Raw genomic sequence first — 21,589 nt, 5'->3', positions numbered from 1 at the left:
AGTGAACGTCTCTTTTCTGCTGCGTCACATATCGTTGATGAAAAGAGAAACAGGATCCAGTGTGAAAAAGCAGAAATGCTTCTCTTTGTAAAAAAAAATCTGCCTTTGCTAATGAAGGAGGCCTAGACTGTAATCCACAGTCACCCACAGGTGGAAACACTGTTTCAGTGTTGGGGACATTAATTTTCAGCACAAGCTTTAAGTTGGAAAATGTGCAAATACTACCATGTATTTTTGTGTTATAGTTATGTCCCAGTTCTAATATTTTTGTTTAACAATTTTATAGCTGGAACTTAAAATTATTTGCATTTTTTATGTTTGCCTGCTTGTGTAAACACTGTTTCAGTGTTGGGACATTTACTTTCTTGAATATTTACTAATTACAGTGCAAGTGGGAAAATGTGAACCTATGGTCAGGATAGACTTTTATGTTTTGATTTAGCATTTTTCACAGATTTGTGTTTAACTGGAGTAGACTTGTGGTTAAAACATGTTTTGCATTTTAACAATGCCTTGTTGCCATGAATACTGCCAAGTTTGATCAGTTGACCTTGTCCAGCTGTTGTTGGCATTATTTAGATTTATGATACAAACTTACTCCTAAGAGTTTTGTCAGTTTAGGGAGTTAAGTTGTACACACTTGTTACAAATTGAAATTATAAAAAGTAACACTCCTGGTTACTTGTTTTTTATGTTAGCTATGCAATCTTATTTGAAAGTTACACTTTTTGAAAAATAAAGCATTAAAAAAAATTCAATTTGCATAATTTTCAGTCTGTGCAAAATTTGATCGTTCCAGAAATGCAAGTGTTTTTGTGCGTGGGTGTAATATCGGTAAATATCGGTTATCGGCCATAACAACAATATTAATATCGGATATCGATATTGGCCCAAATTTTCATATCGGTGCATCCCTATTTTTAAGTGTATGTACACATCTGATTTCAATTGTGTCTCCATCTCACCAGCATATACAGCAAGGACTTTGGAATGTCTATTGGTCTAGATAAATGTGGCCAAATGGTATCCAAGAGAGTCAAGGTGATCCCAACTGAAAGGGTTGAAGTACCTGAAGGCAACATTGTAGATTTTCATGACAGCTGCGAATACCTTAAAATCCCACAGGTAAATGGTAACCATGATGAGGCTGCAGAGAAGCCAGCCACAACCAAGTACATATAGAGAGTCAGGCTCAGAACATGGCTCATTCGGTTTACATGTGCCAAGTCTCCACTGAGATATGTTCTAATGGAGGTGTGAGTTCAATATCTTATGAACAGAAACCTCTACCAGATGATCCAAGTTAGCCCTCAAAAGTAGTTTGAGTTTAACAGGTTTGTTCAACAGTCACACCCACTACTGGATGTAACTTACCACCAGGTGGTTGACAAGTCTGCCAATCTCTTCACCTGAATGTCCAAGACATGATTCCAATCACTCAAACTCCTCCAGGTTACTGTCATTGCTCATAGGCATCAGATAAATTGATGGAATTTCCAGAGGACAGGGGTTTGGTGTATAAGCTTAAACATCAGTCAGAGCCATCCCGCTTATTGCTAGAAGCCACAGAAAGGCAACCCACAAGCTCAGTGGGGAGAAGTTCAACAGAGATGACCTCAGCCAGGGGCTTATGAGTATCCCTATACCCACTTGATGTCTGTCCTGGATGACTTCGGAATATGAGGGAGTCCAGCTCCGACCCAGGAGTTTTATTCATGTCAATGTCAATTTTAGTTATATAGCATGTTTAAAAACAACAATGTTGACAAACATGCTTTACAAGCTGATTAAAAACAAAAATTAAGAAAATCACACATAAAAACAAAAAATACAATAAAATAGATTCAAAAAAGGTATAAACTCAACTCCACAATCAAAGGACATAGAGCAGAAGAAATACAAAAAAAGGACCAAAAAGCCCAACACAAGCTGCTTAGTGAGAGAATTAGACAGATCTGCTTCACCACTGAAGCTCTCTCACACAAAACTGATCAGACCCACCAGAAGCTGTCTACTCTTCTTCCTCTGACCCTTATAGAAGAAGTTTCTATTTTTGTTGAAAAGGCCCAACTATCACAGCATCAGAAGAGCAAAGAACGCCAACATGTTAAGTTCTCTAAATTACAACATTACCTTAGATGAGCCGGGACATAACAAGGACCAACTTCACCCCAGATCAGATCTGCACCCTGCTGCACCTCTGCCTTTCCACCACTTATTTCAAGTATAATGACAGTTTTTACAAACAGAAGCATGGTTGTGCCATGGGATCTCCAGTGTCACAGATTGTGGCTAATCTCTACATGGAGGAAGTGGAAAAGAGAGCCCTGAACTCCTTTGAGGGAGCTACACCAAGCCATTGGTTTAGGTGTGTGGACGATACCTGGGTCAAAATTCAAGCTAAAGAAGTAGAAGCCTTCACCAGGCACATTCATTTGACAACAACGTCAAATTTACCAAAGAAGATGCTAACAACAATAAGATGCCTTTTATGGACTGTCTGGACTGTCAGAGGACAGCCTCAACATTGAGGTCTACAGGAAACCAACCCACACAGATCAGTACCTTCTGTTTGACTTTCACCACCCTCTGGAACACAAACTCTCTGTCATTAGAACTTTACAGCATCAGACTGAACACGAAGACAGAAGGGAAGGAAAAGGAAAAGAAACATCAAAAAAGCTCTCCAAACATGTGGATATCCCAATTGGGCTTTTGTCTAGTCAGCTAGGAAATCTACTAAACACACCATGGAACAGAACAAGGAGAGGAACAGAGGAAAGAACATTGTCATTCTATACGTTGCTGGAGTATCCAAGAAACTCAGAAGGATTTTCTCCAAACACAACATCCCAGTACATTTAAAACCCAACAAGACTCTCAGGCAGAGGCTGATCCACCCTAAGGACAAAACACCCAAACCAAAACTGAGCGGAGTTGTGTATGCAGTTCAGTGCAGCGAAGAATGTACAGATCTCTATATTGGAGAGACCAAACAAATTCTCCACAGACACATGGCTCAACACAGGAGAGCCACCTCTTCTGGACAAGACTCAGCTGTTCACCTACACCTCAAGGATAAAGGACACTCTTTTGAGGACCAAAATGTTCATATTTTGGACAGAGAAGACAGATGGATTGAGAGGGGGGTAAAGGAAGCCATCTAGGTCAAAAGAGAGAAACCAATATTAAACAGAGGAGGAGGTCTCAGATTCCACCTTAAAAAAACATAATGGAGCTTTAGGCCTGATCCCCAGTCAGTTTCACTCCAATCAACACCTGCACTCATGTTACCAGAGTGGCCCATCAGTGAGTCAGACAAACAAGGACCCTAACGAGCCTCTATTGTTAGGAGAGTGAGAACAATTTGCAAGCAATCCAGCTTACATCACAGCTCAGCTTTAAAAGCTCAACTCCACACTCTCTATTTCTGAATTGAGAAAGCTCTTCAGATGAGAAGCGAAACGTCTTCAACTACAGAATAGAAGTCCAGTTGTTTTTGGTTTTTAACCATTTTTGAAGTGTCGGTTTTTGCTTTTAGCTCTCATTGCTCCAAAAATATTAATGCATAAAAATCAATGTTGCTATTTGTTGGACCTGGTCTATGCTTAAACACCCACATTAAATAAAATTCCACTTTGCTGTTTATTTTTGGAAAATATTGCATGTTTTGGATTTTTCTTCTTCAAAAATTAGGATTTTTTTGGACAAAACAGATATAAAACATAGAAAAAATTTAAAAATATCCAAAAACTTTATATCTCTGGATAGGTCTGAAGCTGTTGAAAAGATATAATGCAATGAAAATTTTAAAAAATTAAAAATATTAAATTTTTACTACAGTTTTATAGAATGTACCAGTTTGGTCACAAAGGTAAAAAGTGTCCGTTTTCGCTTTTAACTCTAATTGTGCCAAAAATAATAATGCATAAAAATCATTGTTGTTATTAATTTTCAACTTGGTCAAGGCTAAAACACCCACATAAAAATATTCTACTTCAGAGGTTTTTTGTGGAAAATATTGCATATTGTGGGTTTTTCTCCTTCAAAAAAAAATCAGGCATTTTTGGACAAAAAAGGCCTAAAAACATAAAAAAAAGATTTGCAAAATATGTAAGACTTTATATCTCTGGATAGGTCTGAATCTGTTGAAAAGATTTAATGCAGTGAATGTGAAAAAAAATATATATACAATAACAAGGACCCTAACGAGCCTCTATTGTTAGGAGAGTGAGAACAATTTGCAAGCAATTCATCTTACATCACATCTCAGCTTTAAAAGCTCAATTCCACACTCTCTATTTCTGAATTGAGAAAGCTCCTCGGATGAGAAGTGAAACGTCTTCAACTACAGAACAGAAGTCCAGTTGTTTTTGTTTTTTTACCCCTTTTTGAATTTACCATGGCCTGGATGACTGAGAATCTACACCAGCATACAATAAAATAGGCAAACAACAAACTAAAATAAGGAAACACTACAACCTAACATCTGACAGAACTCAAACTGAACTCAAATTAAAAACCAGTGTAAAAATGTGACTTTTCAGGCAGGATTTAAAATACTGTATAGATTCTGTAGTACAAATATCAAGAGGCAGGTTATTCCAGAATCTGCCACTACACAATCCTGATCCCTTCTGACCTTTAATTTAGCCCTTGCCTGCACTAAGAGCCTTTGGCTGAAAGATCTCAGAGCTGTTTAGGGTTATAAAAGTAAAAATGTTCAGTTAAATAACTGAGAGCGGCCAAAATATAGAGAAATGCAGTAGTCCAATCTAGTGGTGATAAAAGAAAGGGCAAGTGCTTTGATGTCTTTCGGAGGGATGTAAGATTTTGCTTTGGCAATTTGATGCAGCTGATAAAAAAATGATTTTGTCAAGTGAAAGTGAAATTTATTTATATAGGACTTTTCAGCAACAAGGCGATTCAAAGTGCTTTACAACACAGAAACGACAATCGGGTACATAATCAAATACAACAGGTACAATCAAATACAGCATAGAAACATCATAATCAAATATAGATCAATCATGTATAGTCTAAATGAAATATAGGATAATCTAAATTAAATCATGAAACTAAACATATCTAAAACATGAGCTTAAACAGTCAAAATAATAGCTAAAATAATCTAAATAAAATCATGATGAAGTTAAAGCTGAACTAAACAACAATTAGGCTAAGACAATCAAAATATGAGCAAAGATAAAGTAAACTAAATGTACAGGAAGGCTAAATAGGCTAACATAAACTGAAACATGACAATACTAAGCTAAGGGTACCAAGAGATTAACTAACTAACAGTACCAAGGCCCACTAACAGCCATCATAATAATTACTAAGATAAATAAGCTAACATAAACTGCTAAACTAAAGGTACCAAGTCCAGCTAACAGCCATCCTAATAATTACTAAAGATACTAAGATAGTGAAGGGGGGAGTGGGATAACAGAGATGACTCAGAAACAGCAGAAAGTGTGTGTGTGTGTGTAGAGGCGGTGGGAGGCAGTGTTGTGCGTGTTGTATGAGTGTGCGTGTGTGTGTGTGCGTGTGTGTTTGTAGAGAGGTCCATGAATCACGTCATATTATTGTCTTTGATAATGTGATGGAATGTTTATCAGCCAGCCCAGAGCAGATCCACAGATATCCTTAGGCAGAGCATCTTGTTTACATAAATTCCGGGGAGGAATTTGAAGATAGCTGACCAAGGTCAGCCTAGGGGAGCCAAATTCACAAAGTAATTGTTTTGGTTCAGGCAGACATTGTGTTTTCTGTCGGCCTTGAAAGTCTTGCTGATACTTCTCAATGGCGAATCCAAACAAACAGATTTCAGGTCCATTTTGCCTGATTCAACCGAGCAACTTCCTCAAGATGAAACCCATATTATGAGTTCCAGAACCACAATTCAGTCTGCAGTCCTGTAAAAGGATCGCATCCAACTTGCGATTCAGCTCCCGTAACCACACAGTTTGATTGTTGACCGCCGAACCCAGTGGCGGCTGGTGGAGTTTTCTACAGGGGGAGCTATAAATCCAAAATAGACATATACCAAAGGTTTTGGTATATGTCTATTATGTGACACCTTAGTATATGTTTTGGACCAAAACATATACTAAGGTATCACACCAGTGTATTTACATGAATTAAAACAACAAAAGCAACATTATAATGTACATATAAATGCACATATGCACAAGTGCTTCCTGAACACACCAATACTTACAAAGACGGAGGTCTCCCAAGGCACAAGCCTGTAGGACACATTTAGCGTTTATAAGACCTGTTTTCTTTCTTATTTTTCAAAACTTTACAGAGAAAATACGTCAAAGCTTGTTTTATGGTGAGAGCACTCACTACGTCACGTATTCTTAACGTACAATATAAAGAAGGTCGGATGTCTCACTCCGATTAAAATTCAAAACCAAACATTCTAACAAAATTTCTTAAACTAATTATTAACTATGAACTTATTTATTACCTTGTGTATGTAACTTAGCCACGTAATGAACTTATTGCTGTCTTTGAATAAAAGGCAACACACCCGCGGCTCGACTTTTCAATCAGGCGAACTTTATGACAGACGGATGTGACGTCAGCCCGTGGCGGGAGTCCCACGCTCCGGCGGCGGGAGGCGGTGAAATGTAAACCGAGCTGCATTCAGCAGCTCAGGGCGCAGGAGAGATGTAAACCAAACTCACATACCAGCTCTGGGTCCTTTCCAGTAAGTGAGTTGAAGTGCCAGTTTTTGACACCGGGAATCAGCAAGCTTCGGCCCTCTGCCTTGGAGCACCTGACCACATGATTACTCATCTTGCAGCTGGTGGGCTACATGGTGGGAGCAAATTGTAACTTTTCAGACTTGGCCCATCTGAGGCACTGGAGCCAAGGTTTCACGATGGTGAGTTGATCTTTTTGTGGTGATCTTGCTTCACTGAGGTCTTTTAACCACTCTTAGCAATCCATTAAGACCAGTTTACGATGGGAAACCCTACTAGTTGCTGACAACACAAAAAAAAAACATGCTACTGCTTTAATAAAAATTGCTGTTCAAATTGTGACAAAGTGCAATAATAATATTAAACTATGTATTTGTAGCATTAATAGTTATTCATAGTTATATTGTTTTAAAATGCACATAACATAAGAAGACTAAGACAGCAGATAAGTGTGTTGACAGTTATGCTGTTCTTAAAAGTGGTGACTGTGGATCAGTTGTTAGAGCAGTCTTCCTCCAATGAGACGGAGGTTTGATTACACCAGTATGCCACATGTTGAAGTGTCCACTGAGACCAGTTTACAATGGGAAACCCTACCAGTGGCTGACACCACAAAAATAAACATGTTGAAGCTTCCCTGGGCGAAGACAGTGAACCTGTCATTGCGTCTGGTGTGTGCCCCATTGGTGTATGAATGTGATCTAAAGTACTGATTAGACTCTGTAGAATGATTTATTCATATTAGCTTTGCAGAGATTTAACAGAGTACTATATGAATGTTTGTGTGGATGGGTGAATGAGGGCACAGATTGTGTTGTAGAGCACTTTGAGTAGCCTGATTGGCTAGAAAGGCAATATATAAGTATAGTCAATTTACCATTTAAAACAAATACTGCAAATTAAAACAACTGAGAGTAAGCCAGTTAAAAAAAAAGTTTTTTAAAAAAGTGATTATCAACAGATGTACACAGTAGTGGAAAATATAAACAAAAACACAGATTTAATACCAAATTTTATATAGTTTTATAATTATATGAACTATATCAGTAAAATTACCTATTGCCCATTTTATTAATTCTTCTCTGTCATTCTCTTTGTAAAGAAATTGTAGGGCCTGCCAAGTAGATGTTAGCAGGCTAATTAGTTGTGTTTCTGTCTCCTGGTGACTTTTGTTTATTAAGACGGTATCTCGCTAGGCTGTGACTGTTGGAGACTAGTTGCACAATCAAATTTAAACAGAAAACAGGAAGTCTTACCGAATTCTAAGTGCTTGCAATCAAGAAACCAGCGAGCTTAGAAATCTGAACAGGCAGATTTGGACCTGCTTTTAAATAATTATTATTCATCAATGGCAGGCTATCCCTGGACATTCAGGGATGTAGCTTCAGAAGTTTTTTGAATAATTCCAGATCTTATAACAGATTTATTCAAATTAGGCATTAAGCTCCTAAAATAATTAACATGTTTGCCTAAAAACACAAGTAGGGCAGGTTGTGTTTTCTCTGCAAACAGCTTCTGCTTCAATATACCTACACTAAGATCTTTAGAGTGTGTGTATCTTAAGAGTTAGAGAAGATGAGCAAAATGTAGGATATTAAATAGTGTAGTATAGGTGCACCCGTGGCATTTAAAGGCATTGCAGACCTGTTATTGCTCAATCAATCCCAGTAAAACACCGCTACTCTTAAAAGTTTTTCTACTTAACTCAGTGAGGCAGGGAGGCAAGCCCCAAGTGGTATCAAGTGCTCAGCACTTGCCAGAATGACCCAGAAACTTTTTGTGAAAATGAAGGAAAGTTAAAAACCACAGCTGAGCAATTACAGAAAGTTTTGTCCACAACACACAGTGCAAGCAATGCAGACAGTGTCAAGTTATAATAAATATGTTTCCATACCGGAGCAAAAAAGCAAACAGATGGAAGTTTATAAAAAAATACAGCTCTAGTGCTTCTAGGATACAGGAACTACATTAAGAAGGGTCCAGCTACTTTGAGAGAAAACTTGCTTTGCCAATTTCTTTCAAAATTCAAGTGACAAGGCTGTGAGCCTTTGCCACTCACACAAGGATATTAAGAACATCATGAAATTTTTGAGACATTCTGCAGACCCTCATGAATTCTGTTCACTAACTACTCCAACAATAAGATACTGGCTTTAGACTGTTACTAACTCTCTTAGCTCATTGCTAACATTTGTTTAAAAAACAGCAACATCTTTAAAGAGTGTTGGGTGGCACCCCTCTGGTAGCGTAGCAATGACAGTCTGTGTTTGACACTATTAAAAAAACTAAATCCAAACAACCTACTTTGCCTTTTTGAATAAGTGGAACTTTTTTTTTTTGGTGGTGGGGGGGGGGGGGGTATTTCTCTTTCAGCTATCATACACAGCTGAAAGCTTGCAGCAACCATGGGAGGAGGGTAAGTGTTACACAATATATGACCTGAGAGCTCCCTGATCTGTCTCTGGCATGTCATCAAAAACAGTTTAAACTGCAGGAATTGGTATGACAGAAACAGTAATTGGATTTGCAACCATTATGTTTTAATACTGTGGTATAACATGAAATTGGAAACTGATACATGTGGCTGGGGGAGAAGGCAAGTGTCTTCCCTTACACTTATATGCTGTACCTTTTTGTCTTTCATGGTTCCATCAGGGTTCAGTCTAAAACTGCCAACGTTGATGGTCTTCTTTGGGTCCACCTGACTGATTGAGTAGTTCAGTTCATCCACTATTGCCTTGCATGCTGAAAATCAAAAAGTACCCCAGCATTAGCAATGAGAAAAACTGGCAGTTTGCCTGAAGACAATCAACAACACAGGGGGAAAAAAAACAACAACCTCTGATTATGGTTTAGTCTTCCTTTGGGACTGTAGGCCACAACTCTTCATGAACAGAGACATTAAACTGAAACCTTGGTAAAAAATAAAACATAAAAAAATTAAAACTTTAAGATTAAGACTAGCTAATACTCAAATCTAATACTTAAATCTCTGTTGGTGTTAGTTCAGAAGAAAATGACCCTCCATTCACAATAAAATGCAAAAAACAACTTTCAAAGCCAACCAAAGGGGAGTCAGTATGTAAAATTGCTCAAAATGAGTTGTGAATGTGCAAGCATGTTGAGCGGGAGATAGTGTAAGATTGACTGGTAAAACCTAAAATGTGACTGATGAGTATCAAGATGGCTGCTGTGATTAGGACCAAAACTGTTTGTTTGTTTTTTTCTTTCAGAAGGTTTGCTCTTCAGAGTTTTTTGCCAGGAATTATTATATTTATTTAATAAACTAAAAATCAATTGGCAAACTTTTGGTTGTTCTTTTATATTATTTAACAGATAATTTAACTACATGTACGTAGGGCTGCTTGATTATGAATAATCACAATTATTTCAATAATGTAATTGCAATTATTGTAAATATTATTCACTCAGTTTTGAAATCTGCATGTTTTTGCACCTAAAAAAACGTGAATTGTCTTAAATGAGAGTTTTCCTTTCTATCAGCCTGTTAAACCTTCCCTAAATAACTTACAAAATATTTATTCAGTTGTGGTCTTCTATATAATATAAACAGATGTAAATAAAATCAGCAGTATAGTGTACTTCCAATATATTGTAGAACTCTTTAATTTTTTCCCTGCAATTTTTGTTTTTATTTTTATGATGCAACTACATTTTTTTGCCCAAAAGTGTTATAAGATGGATTAATAAAATTTCAACACATAAAGTGGAAAATATTCCAAATTTAATGAATAATGCCAAATTCCAACAAAAATATGGCAAATGGTTTCAGTTCAACAGAACCTCCGATGCTCAGTAAATCACTTAAAAACCTCCCTGTAAGGCTTAAATTGTTTTATATTTAAAATTCCTTTAATTTTGCTTCATATGAGAGTAAAGAAATAGTCCTTGCTTTTGGTAAAATTAAAATCAAAGATGAAGATCATGATGAAACTTCAGTATGGCATCTGTTGTTTTGTTGACAGCAGCTTATTTTCCTGAGGTTACAGCTCATTTATGAGGCAAGGCATTAAGGAAGCACACTCACAAAATACGGCAGAATTTTATTAAAGATCATTTTTTGGTGATTATATTGTTTTGGTGATAGTTTGTGGCAAAAATTGAATTTGAAAATATAAATTTAGTTATTTGAAAAAGACAAAGTGTTTTGATTTGACTATAATCATAAAAATAATAATGTGACTGCCTGACTAAGGCGTCCTACGCAGCAGGCAGACATGCTAACCATTGTCCTAACAAGGGACATATCATATCCTGCTCACCCTTCTCTTCCTCAGGCTTCTGACGAGTTTAGGGCCAAAGGACTAGACCACTTTTAAGGCTGAAGGGGGGGGGGGCATTATTTTTGAGAGGTATAAATGCATTGTTTTGCCTATATAGATGGTGGATATGCTTTCTATTTTTTATATTGTTTATAAGTATAGTTTCCACAAATGATTGAGGTGGCTGGTGGGATAGCCAAAGATTATTCAACCACTGGCCACCCCCTGGCTCCACCATCATTGATACATAAGATGTCTTGCAGCACATAATGCCATTGTTTCACCTTTTGTCTTTAATCAACAGCAAGTTTTTTGCAGAATCAGGTGACAGTGAGAGAACAGGCCTTACCGGAACAGTAAAGCACTGTATCTCTCTTGTTCTGGCTTCTGTTGATCAAGGTAGATAGAACCATCACCATCATCTGAATTATCCATGATGCCATAACAACACCCTGACAAGACAGTTAAAGACACGAGTTACACATCTAACAGTCTGATCATATCTTTGCTGTGTTTATGAGATTACTAATGCATTCTGGATTTTGAAACACTAGTGTGACAACAGGCAACAATAATGCATTTTTACAAAAGGAAAACCGCTGGCTTCACTGGTTAAGATATTTTAGTAGTAACATCACTTTTATGCACATTTTTAAGATATTGTGAAACTTTTTTCATGTTAAAATAAACTTGAACTCAATAATTATAATAACAAATGTTCAGTGTTTTAGTAACTCCTCTGTAAGACCACAATAATTAATAAAATAAGCCCTTTCATGAAGAAAACAAAAAATCAACAAAAAATGTTGAGCTTCTGGTTCTTATAATATAAAAATCATTCAAAGCTCCAAATAGGTTTGTTCCTCCCAGTGCTGACTCGGATGCAATCTTGGTTTCAACAACTGAATTTATGATTTATGTCAATGGCAGGGCTATCTCCTGAAAAAAAAAAATTAAAAAGAAAGAAAAAAAAATGTAATTCTATTGGTTAGTGTGTTGCAATAATGAGAACCCGCACTGATGACATATAAGTACCCAGAATTCCACTCATCATCTAGTTGTTTCCTTCCGAGATAGTTGTGACATAATTTTGAACTCTTACTCCAACAAAAGCGTGGTTTATTTTTCTGAAGGTGCAAAGGAAGTTCCAAAACAACCGGACAGACTGTTAGTTCATGTTACCAGATGTGTATAAACCAAAATTTGCTTTCACCAGCAAAATGTTAAAATGATAACAATATAATTCTGCAGAATTGGGGTCAAAAAAGGTTTATTACTTGTAAAGTATAAAAATAAAGTGTTCAGTTTTATTCAAATTAATCAAAAAAGCTTGAATATTTAACAAAGATTATGCCTAATTTTGTAACAACTCCTACCATTGTTCAAAGAAAACTCACAAGGCTGATTATTCCAAACTTTGAACCTTAATATGCTGTAACCTTCCTACTTTTTAACTGGGCCATATGAGCTTGGCGTCATTTAAAATTGTTGTTGCGGCTGCTCTGTGGCCCAGCAGTGAAGTGCCACCTCATCTGTAGCCCTGTGACGTCACGTGTAAGAGAAAATATAGACTATACTATTCTCATTAGAGGTTCGTATCTGCAAAAATGTATTAGTTTGAACGTGAAAGCTTTGTCTGAAACAAGTAAAAAATCAAATAAAGTGTAGTAAACATTAATTGAAGGTTGAGTCAAGTGTAAAATATGTCTAAAACCGTCTGACTGTTTGTTCAGTAAACCAACTGGGGGTCGGTTAATCTAAGAGATAACAGGCTCGGTTCTTGTTACCTAAAAATGAGATGAAGCACAGAGAGGACGGTCTGTCTGCACTCCAAAGACGAAGCTGTTTCAGGTCAAACACAAAGCTGTCATCGACTCTCTCCTCATGTTACCGAGCTGTCTGAACCGGACTCCCACAGTTCCTGAACACAACACGTCAGCATTCACACTTCCGGTAATCATTTTCAAAGTAAAAGTTCCTAATTGGTGCAAGAAAGTGAAAGTATTGATATTGAGATTTGCGTAAACGACTCCATAAAGACAACATCTGACGACCCCAGTAACTAAAGAAGCATATAATATTACTAATCTACCTTTAAATCTAACTTTTCTAACAAGTAGCAAATGTCTTCAAAAATAATTATTTTAATTCTAATACTTTTTTTTTTTCTTTAAATTGAACAAATTTCTTTACTACCTGCCGTAATACTAAGACATCGCTTAGAATGATGTTTGACATCATTGTGAAGATTAGGCATTTACCTTTTTAAATCTATGGCTGGAATTTCTCGATGACATCATTCCAAAACAATAAAAATGAGAGTTTTCACTGATGTTAACAAAACTGGGTTTGAATTTCAACAAACTGCATATCATTTTGAAGCTTTTGAGATACAGAGTTTGAAAATAATAAAAACTCTGTATTGATAAATTCCTCTTTGTGACTCATTTTGCCAGCACAGATGATCACATGTTTATAAATATTTGGACATTGACACAAATTTTGTTTTTTTGCCTGTTTCAAATCAATCAATCAATCAAATTTTATTTGTATAGCACATTTCAGCAGCAAGGCATTTCAAGGTGCTTTACATAATTAAAAAACAAAATAAAAACAGCATGTGACAATGAATAAACAGTATGTTTACTGAAACATATTCAAGTTATAGTTATATAATGGACATGGACATAAAGTCCAGACTTTGAGCTTTCATTAGAGGGTATCCATGTTAAAATTGGATGAAGGATGTACGAGTTTCAGCTCCTTAACATGTGCCACCTTATTTTTAAAGGGACCAAAAGTAATTGGACAATTGACTCAAAGGCTATTTCATGGGCAGGTGTGGGCAATTCCTTCATTATGTCATTCTCAATTAAGCAGACAAAAGGCCTGAAGTTTTTCTGAGGTGTGGGGCTTGCATTTGGAGGATTTTGCTGTGAAGAAAACATGCGGTCAAAGGGGCTTGCCATGCAGGTAAAACAAGCCATACTTGAGCTGCTAAAACAAAAAAAAATCCATCAGATAAATTGCTAAAATATTAGGAGTGGTAAAATATACATTTTGGCACATCCTGAGAAAGAAAGAAAGCACAGCTGAACTCATCAATGCAAAAAGACCTAGACGCCCATGAAAGAAAACAGGGGTGGATAATCCATGGAGAAGAGAAAACCTTTTACAACAGCCAACCAAGTGAACAACACAGAGGAGGTAGGCGTATCAATATTCAAATCTACCATTAAGAGAAGACTGTATGAAAGTAAATACAGAGGGTTCACCGCACGGTGCAAGTCACTCAAAAGCCTCAAGAATAAAAAGGCTAGATTGAACTTTGCTTAAAAAAAGGAAGCACAGTTCTGGAAGAACATTCTTTGGACAGATCAAACCCAGATCAACCTCAACCAGAATGACAGAAAAAAAAAAGTATGGCGAAGGCATGGTACAGCCCACGATCCAAAGCATAACACATCATCTGTAAAACACTGCAGCGACACTGTGATGGCTTCGGCGTGCATGGCTACCAGTGGCACTGGGTCATTAGTGTTTATTGATGATGTGACACAAGACAGAAGCAGTCAGATGAATTCTGAGGTATTCAGAGACATACTGTGTGCTCAAATCCAGCCAAATGCAGCCAAACTGAATTATCGGCGTATCATAATACAGATGGACAGTGACCCAAAACATACAGCCAAAGCAACCCAGAAGTTTATTATCACCATCTATAATAACTCCTTGGTTTAAATGAGCTACGTCAACATTTAATTTGCCTTTGGGATTAATAAAGTATTTTTGACTTGAAATGAACTGAATTATTAAGGCAAAGAAGTGGAATATTCCTAAATGACCAAGTCAGTCACCTGATCTCAACCCAATTCAGCATGCATTTCATTTGTTAAAGGCTAAACTTCAGAAACAAAAGGCCCACAAACGAACTGCAGCAGTAAAGACCTGGCAGAGCATTAAAAAGGAGGAAATGCCGCATCTAGTGATGTCCATGAGTTCAAGGCTTCAGGCAGTCACTGTCAATAAAGAGTTTTCAACCAAGTATTATAAATAAACATTTTATTACAATTACTTAATTTGTCTAATTACGTTTGAGCACCTGAAATGAAGGGTTTGTGTTTTAAAAATTCTTTAATTCCTCACATTTTTATGCAATCATTTTGTTCAACCTACTGAATTAAAACTGAAAGTCTGACCTTCAACTGCATCTGAATTGTTTTGTTCAAAATTCATTGTGGTAAAGTACAGAACCAAAATTAGGAAAATGTTGTCTCTGTCTGAATACTCATGGACCTAACTGTCTGTGTGTGTGTGTATATATATATATATATATTTATATACAGACAGTTAGGTCTATAAATATAGTGTATATATATATATATATATATATATATATATATATATATATATATATATATATATATATACCATATTGCCAAAGTATTTGCTCACCCATCCAAATTATCGGAATCAGGTGTTCCAATCACTGCCATGGCCACAGGTGTATAAAATGAAGCACCTAGGCATGCAGACTGTTTTTAACTGTCTCCAGTGAATTGCAGCGTGGAACTGTGATAGGATGCCACCTGTGCAACAAATCCAGTCGTGAAATTTCTTCGCTACTAAATATTCTACAGTCAACTGTCAGCTGTATTATAAGAAAATGGAAGTGTCTGGGATCGACAGCAACTCAGCCATGAAGTGGTAGGCCACGTAAACTGACAGAGCAGGGTCAGCAGATGCTGAAGCGCATAGTGTGAAGAGGTTGCCAACTTTCTGCAGAGTCAGTCACTATAGACCTCCAAACTTCATGTGGCCTTCAGATTAGCTCAAAAACAGTGTGCAGAGAGCTTCATGGAATGGGTTTCCATTGTCAAGCAGCTGCATCCAAGCCATACATCGCCAAGTGCAATGCAAAGCATCAGATGCAGTGGTGTAAAGCACGCCGCCACTGTACTCTAGAGCAGTGATGGAGTGTTCTCTGGAGTGACGAATTGTGCTTCTCCATCTGGCAATCTGATGGACAAGTCTGGGTTTGGTGGTTGCTAGGAGAACAGTACTTGTCTGACTGCACTGTGCCAAGTGTAAAGTTTGGTGGAGGGGGGATTATGGTGTGGGTTTGTTTTTCAGGAGCTGGGCTTGGCCCCTTAGTTCCAGTGAAAGGAACTCTGACTGCTTCCGCATACCAAGACATTTTGGACAATTCCATGCTCCCAACTTTGTGGGCACAGTTTGCGATGGCCCCTTCCTGGTCCAACATGACTGTGCACCAGTGCACAAAGCAAGGTCCATAAAGACATGGATGAGTGAGTTTGGTGTGGAAGAACTTGACTGGCCTGCACAGAGTCCTGACCTCAATCTGATAAAACACCTTTGGGATGAATTAGAGTAGAGACTGTGAGCCAGGCCTTCTGTCCAACATCAGAGTCTGACCTCACAGATGAGCTTCTGGACGAATGGTCAAAAATTCCCATAAACACTCCTAAACCTGTGGAAAGCCTTCCCAGAAGAGTTGAAGCTCTTATAGCTGCAAAGGGTGGGCCAACATCATATTACAGTTTTTATCGATTGTTTACATTGTTATTATAATTTTGTTTTACATTGAGCACATCAGTGTTCAACTGGTTCTTATAAATGTTTATTCATATGATGGTTTGTGTTTGTCATCTGAAAACAAAATACAGTTTTAAGAAGAGATAACATTATTTTGAATGTAAAGTTTCATTTTGCAGTAGAATTAAGAGGTTTGGCCATTGTGTGTTTTTTGATTTGTGTGTAGAGTTCTGAGAGTATGAGGCATGCTTTCAGAAAATGTGTGTAAACAATCGAGAAAAACTGTAGAATTTGGAATGACAGTGTGTTCAGGGGGTTGGTGCATGAGTTACATGTTGTGGTCTCAAGAACCAGTATTTGTTTGTAAACAATCAAGAAAAAACTGTAATGCAGGGGAATTATTGAACAACTGACAGAGGCTCTGTGTAAGCTTGGTTTTTGGTGGTGGTTTGTTTTAAGGTTGTCTTTGTGCTGAAAAGGACATAATGTCAATTTATAGCTGTCAGGAACCGTGGAGACAGAGGCGAACCCAGAACGCAGACTCATAATTAAAGGGAACAAAAAACTAATTTATTAAACTAAAGAAAACAAAATGAAAACAAACAGCTGACGTGGCAGCAAAACAAAAAGACAAACGGAACATGGACACGGAGCAACAGAACCAGGAACAGACGGCAAGACAACAGGCAAAACAATGACAATGGACCAGCGGAGTATAGACAGAAATGACCGGGTTTTAAAGTGCTGAGGATAATCAGGTAAGTGGAGACAGGTGACATGATTAGCAGGCTTTGACAGGTGTGAGTGGCAGGAATGCAGAGAGAGAAATAGACTGAGGAGGAATGAGGAAGTGAAAAACACGAAAACAGAAACTAAAACACAAACCAATAAACTAAAACAGAAATAAAACAAAACACAGGAAAAAACCCAAATCACCACAATAGCAGGTTTTCTTTATTTCAAATTGGATGCTTCTGTTGTTGGAATCCAAACTGCAGCATTTTATTATATATCTGTTAGCCCACCCTTACAAATATAATCCCCAGCTGCCACTGTTTTCCTCCATCTCTTCAGAAATGACCAGACTATCCCTTTATGGCTGCTTTTTTCTCCACTGTGGTAAAGGCTACAGAGGGAAAAAAAAGAAAAACAAACATTCAAAAAAACTGGTGCTGTGATACTTATGCATTAGTATCCTTAATAAATAAATAAAAAATAAATAAATGAATAATAAAAAAAATCTTTGTTTTGGTTGTAGTTTCCTTTTATGTTTTGTACTTCAAACCAATTTGCTTGTGTTCTGTTTCATGAAGTGAAGGACAAGGCACAGAGCCAGACTACCAAGGTGAGTGTGTTAGGGGGTGGGGGGTGGGGATAACAGGGGGATGCAGGGTGCTGAGATGGGACATGAACTGTCTGTGTTAAAAGACTTGTCCCATCAGCTGCCAGCGTCCTGTAGAGACAAACCTGCTGACGGCAGGAAGATCCACTCAGTTGGGTTAAAGTGTCCTTCATTTTGTCCTGTTCAGCTGTTTCTCCTCAGTTTTTGTTACTCTGAGATATTTCCTGTGATATTAATGAAACCTTAGGGCCACATTGAACAAACCACATGCTGCCTGGACTAGAGATTTCTTTGTTATTGCTCACAACCAAAGGCAAAAGGGTGATAATGTTTTTGCATTTGTGTGTGTTTATGTTCAGTTGTTTGACTGTTATCAAAATATCTCAATGAACCAAACTTGCAGGAAGTACTCAGTGGATGTACCTCTATAATTAATTCACTTTTGGAGTCAACCCAATACAAGATACCATCACAGCTAATTGACTTTTGGCAACACAAAAATGTTTGTAACTCAGTCAATTTTACAGATACTGAGCTGAAATGTGATATTGTAGTAGCTGAGAGTCATCCCCAACATTGATGCAGTGATCTTTCACAGAGTTGGTTGGTAAATTTATTTTGCATTTTCTCTGTAAACCTCTCCCACCAGTAGGCAAGGCAGGTGAAGTGTCTTGCACAAGGACACAACGACTGAGACTGACAGAGCAGGGGCTCGAACTGGCAATCCTCCGGTCACAGGAAGAACCCTTACCTCCTGAGCTGCCCATTTGTGCAACCCTTTTCTTAAAGTAGAAATGTTCAAACTCAAGGTGAGAGTGTTTTTATCTGCAAACACATGTGCAGTCACATTACTATTTTCACATCTTATTCAAGACATGTCTACTACACAACAGGAACCTTTAATCTAAATGACTAGTTCCAACACAGAGTTTTGTTGCTTTTATTTTTTACAAAAGATTTGAATCATAATAAAGGAAGGCCCAGTTCAAAGACTCTCCAGTGGATTTGCCTGTCCTAAACCTTCATGTCTATTTTAGCAGAGGTTGGCACGTTCAGGCCAAGATATGTGACACCCTCTAGTGGAGGATTTATTCTCACATCATCAATAAGTCTATAGTAAATTCATATTGTTGAGATGTAGACTGTTTGAACATTTAGTGAAGACAATATGAATAAAAAATGTTATGTTAAAATATAGCAACACATAACAAACACAACACATCACAAAAAGGCCCACACTTTGGCCCATTTTAATGATAATTAGCAAAGAGATTTATATTCTGTTAATCATTCACACAAACTCACTTATCATAATTTTATAATTTTAGCTCCACTGTGACCCTGCATAGAAAAGCACATAAAGAACAGGGATAGAGGAATAATAATAATAATAATAATAATAATAATAATAATAATAATAATAATAATAATAATAATAAGTGAGTAATAAGTGATAAGTGAGTAATGTTTGTTTTCTGTGATGTTAAGCTTCGCTGAAATTAGAAATGTTTGGTTAAACAACCAGTGCTATTGTTATGCTGAGAATATTGAACATTCAGAGGCACTCAAACATAGCAAGTCAGTGTAGTAACTATGTCAACAACTTTCAATTTCAGGCTTAGATCAAAAATACAAAATGAAGAAATGGACCACAGGACCAAATTTGACTTAATATTTAATTCGTTGGGTTTATGTGATCTAGAAGTTACTTTTTAGCCAGTAAAATCCATAGACGGAAACATGCTTATACAGTATATGCACGTGTTTATGGAGTTGGTCACTTTCCAACTCCAGCTATCATTAGATGGAAGTGGCTCTGGCTCAGTGGTTAGAGCAACCATCCTCCAGTGAGAGAGAGTTGAAAGTTTGAATCATGGCAGCAGTTACATGTGTGGGAAAGACTTTGGACCCCTCATTGCCTCAGATATATGCCCCATTGGTGTATGAATGAGGTTTGAAGTAATGATTAGCTTTGTGGAGATTTAGTAGAGAGCTGTATGAGCACAGATTGTGTGTAAAGCACTTTGAGTGGCCTGTTTGGCTAGAAAGGCAATATATTCAAGGATCTTTTATTGTCATACCAGCTTGTATTTGCATGTTTGTGGTACGAAATTACATAAGTGCAGTCCACTTGCCATTACATTAATGATCCATCAGCCATTACAGTCTTTCTTGATTGATTACAAAGAAATACTGGTTCTTGAGACACAATGACCACAACATGTAACTCATACACCAACCCCCTGAACCAATTCTGTGAAACTACAAGCACAATTCCTGCTTTACACTGAAACTGCAGTTCTAAAATACTTTTTTCAAAACACTACACACAATTTGCTGCATTTGGCACAATTTTCATGAAGAAAATCTTTTGTTTTCACAAGGAACACACTGTCATTCCAAATTTTAAGTTACCTACCCTACTAGAGGCACACTGACTCATCACATGGGCAATCACCTGTCACACCATTTTACAATCAGCAATCAGAGCTTTAGCATAAAAGGGCATCAGGCATCAGCAGTTGATGCTTTTCATGGCTGGATTCTCCATGCTAGACAATCTTTCCCCACTGCTTGGCCAGGAAAAACATTACTTGTGATGTGGATGAGGTGCTGTGGCCAGTCCGAAACAGAAGAGAGGATGGAGCAGTTTTTTTATGACTGTAAATGTATACAGTGAATTCTTCTGTTTCGTATGTAAACCACTGTATGTGCAACTTTGTGTTGGTTGGGATGTACAGTGTGTACATTGATTTTGTGGGGAAAAGAAAATGTATTTTTTTATTGTATATTTGCATGTTTTGAGTAAAAAACAATGTTTCAAAATATTTACAACATACTACTGTATGTAAAGTAAAATAAAAGTAAAATCAAGTAAAAATTTATTTGTATAGCACATTTCAGCAGCAAGGCATTCAAAGTGCTTTACATCATAAAAACATCAGTTAAATCATTACAATAATCAAAAACATCATTACAATCATCAAAAAGATTACAATCATCAAAAAAAATCATAAAAATCATTGAGCAGATATACTTGATAATCTATAAAGAGATGGTCAATATGTAATAAGATATTTTGTTCAGAGCAGCTTTTCACCTGAATTTGTTTGCGGACTACTAATTAAAGGCAGCTCTAAACAGGTGAGTTTTCAGCCTTGATTTAAAGGAATTTAGTGTTTCGGCTGTTTTGCAGTTTTCCGGGAGTTTGTTCCAGATTGTTGGTGCATAGAAACTGAAAGCTGCTTCTCTGTGTTTGGTTCTGGTTCTTGGGATACAAAGATACAAACTAGAACCAGAAGACCTGGATGTTCTGGAGGGTTGATACGATGATATTAAGTCTTTAATGTATTGTGGTGCTAGATCGTTCAGTGATTTGTAAACTAATAGAAGTATTTTAAAGTCTATTTTCTACACTATAGGGAGACAGTGTAGGGACTTTAAAACCGGAATGATGTGCTCTTTTTTTCTGGTCTTAATGAGAACACGAGCAGCAGCATTTTGGATCAGCTGCAGCTGTCTGATAGATTTTTTTGGCAGACCTGTGAAGACATTGTTGCAGTAATCGAGACGACTAAAGATGAACGCGTGCATAATTTTTTCTAGGTCTTGTTGTGACATTAGTCCTTTAATTCTGGAGATGTTCTAAGAGGAGATGTAGAAAGCCGACTTTGTAACTGTTTTTATGTGTC

The 21,589-nt window shown here is 37.2% G+C and overlaps 1 protein-coding gene across 1 annotated transcript in view; it reads right to left on the bottom strand.

The window, feature by feature from the left end:
* cnpy1 (canopy FGF signaling regulator 1) overlaps positions 1-12,943 on the bottom strand; it is a 51,938-nt gene extending 38,995 nt beyond the window's left edge. The window contains exons 1-3 of the mRNA XM_017436072.3: positions 12,787-12,943; positions 11,349-11,451; positions 9,346-9,461 (exon numbers count right to left, since the gene is read on the bottom strand). Coding sequence (XP_017291561.1) covers positions 9,346-9,461; positions 11,349-11,442 — 210 coding nt within the window. The 5' untranslated portion in view covers positions 11,443-11,451; positions 12,787-12,943. The remainder of the gene's footprint in view (positions 1-9,345; positions 9,462-11,348; positions 11,452-12,786) is intronic.
* Between the last annotated feature and the right edge of the window lie 8,646 nt (positions 12,944-21,589).

Source organism: Kryptolebias marmoratus, linkage group LG20 (assembly GCF_001649575.2).
Source record: "Kryptolebias marmoratus isolate JLee-2015 linkage group LG20, ASM164957v2, whole genome shotgun sequence".
Lineage (NCBI taxonomy): Eukaryota > Metazoa > Chordata > Actinopteri > Cyprinodontiformes > Rivulidae > Kryptolebias > Kryptolebias marmoratus.
This window is presented reverse-complemented; position numbering and strand designations above follow the sequence as displayed.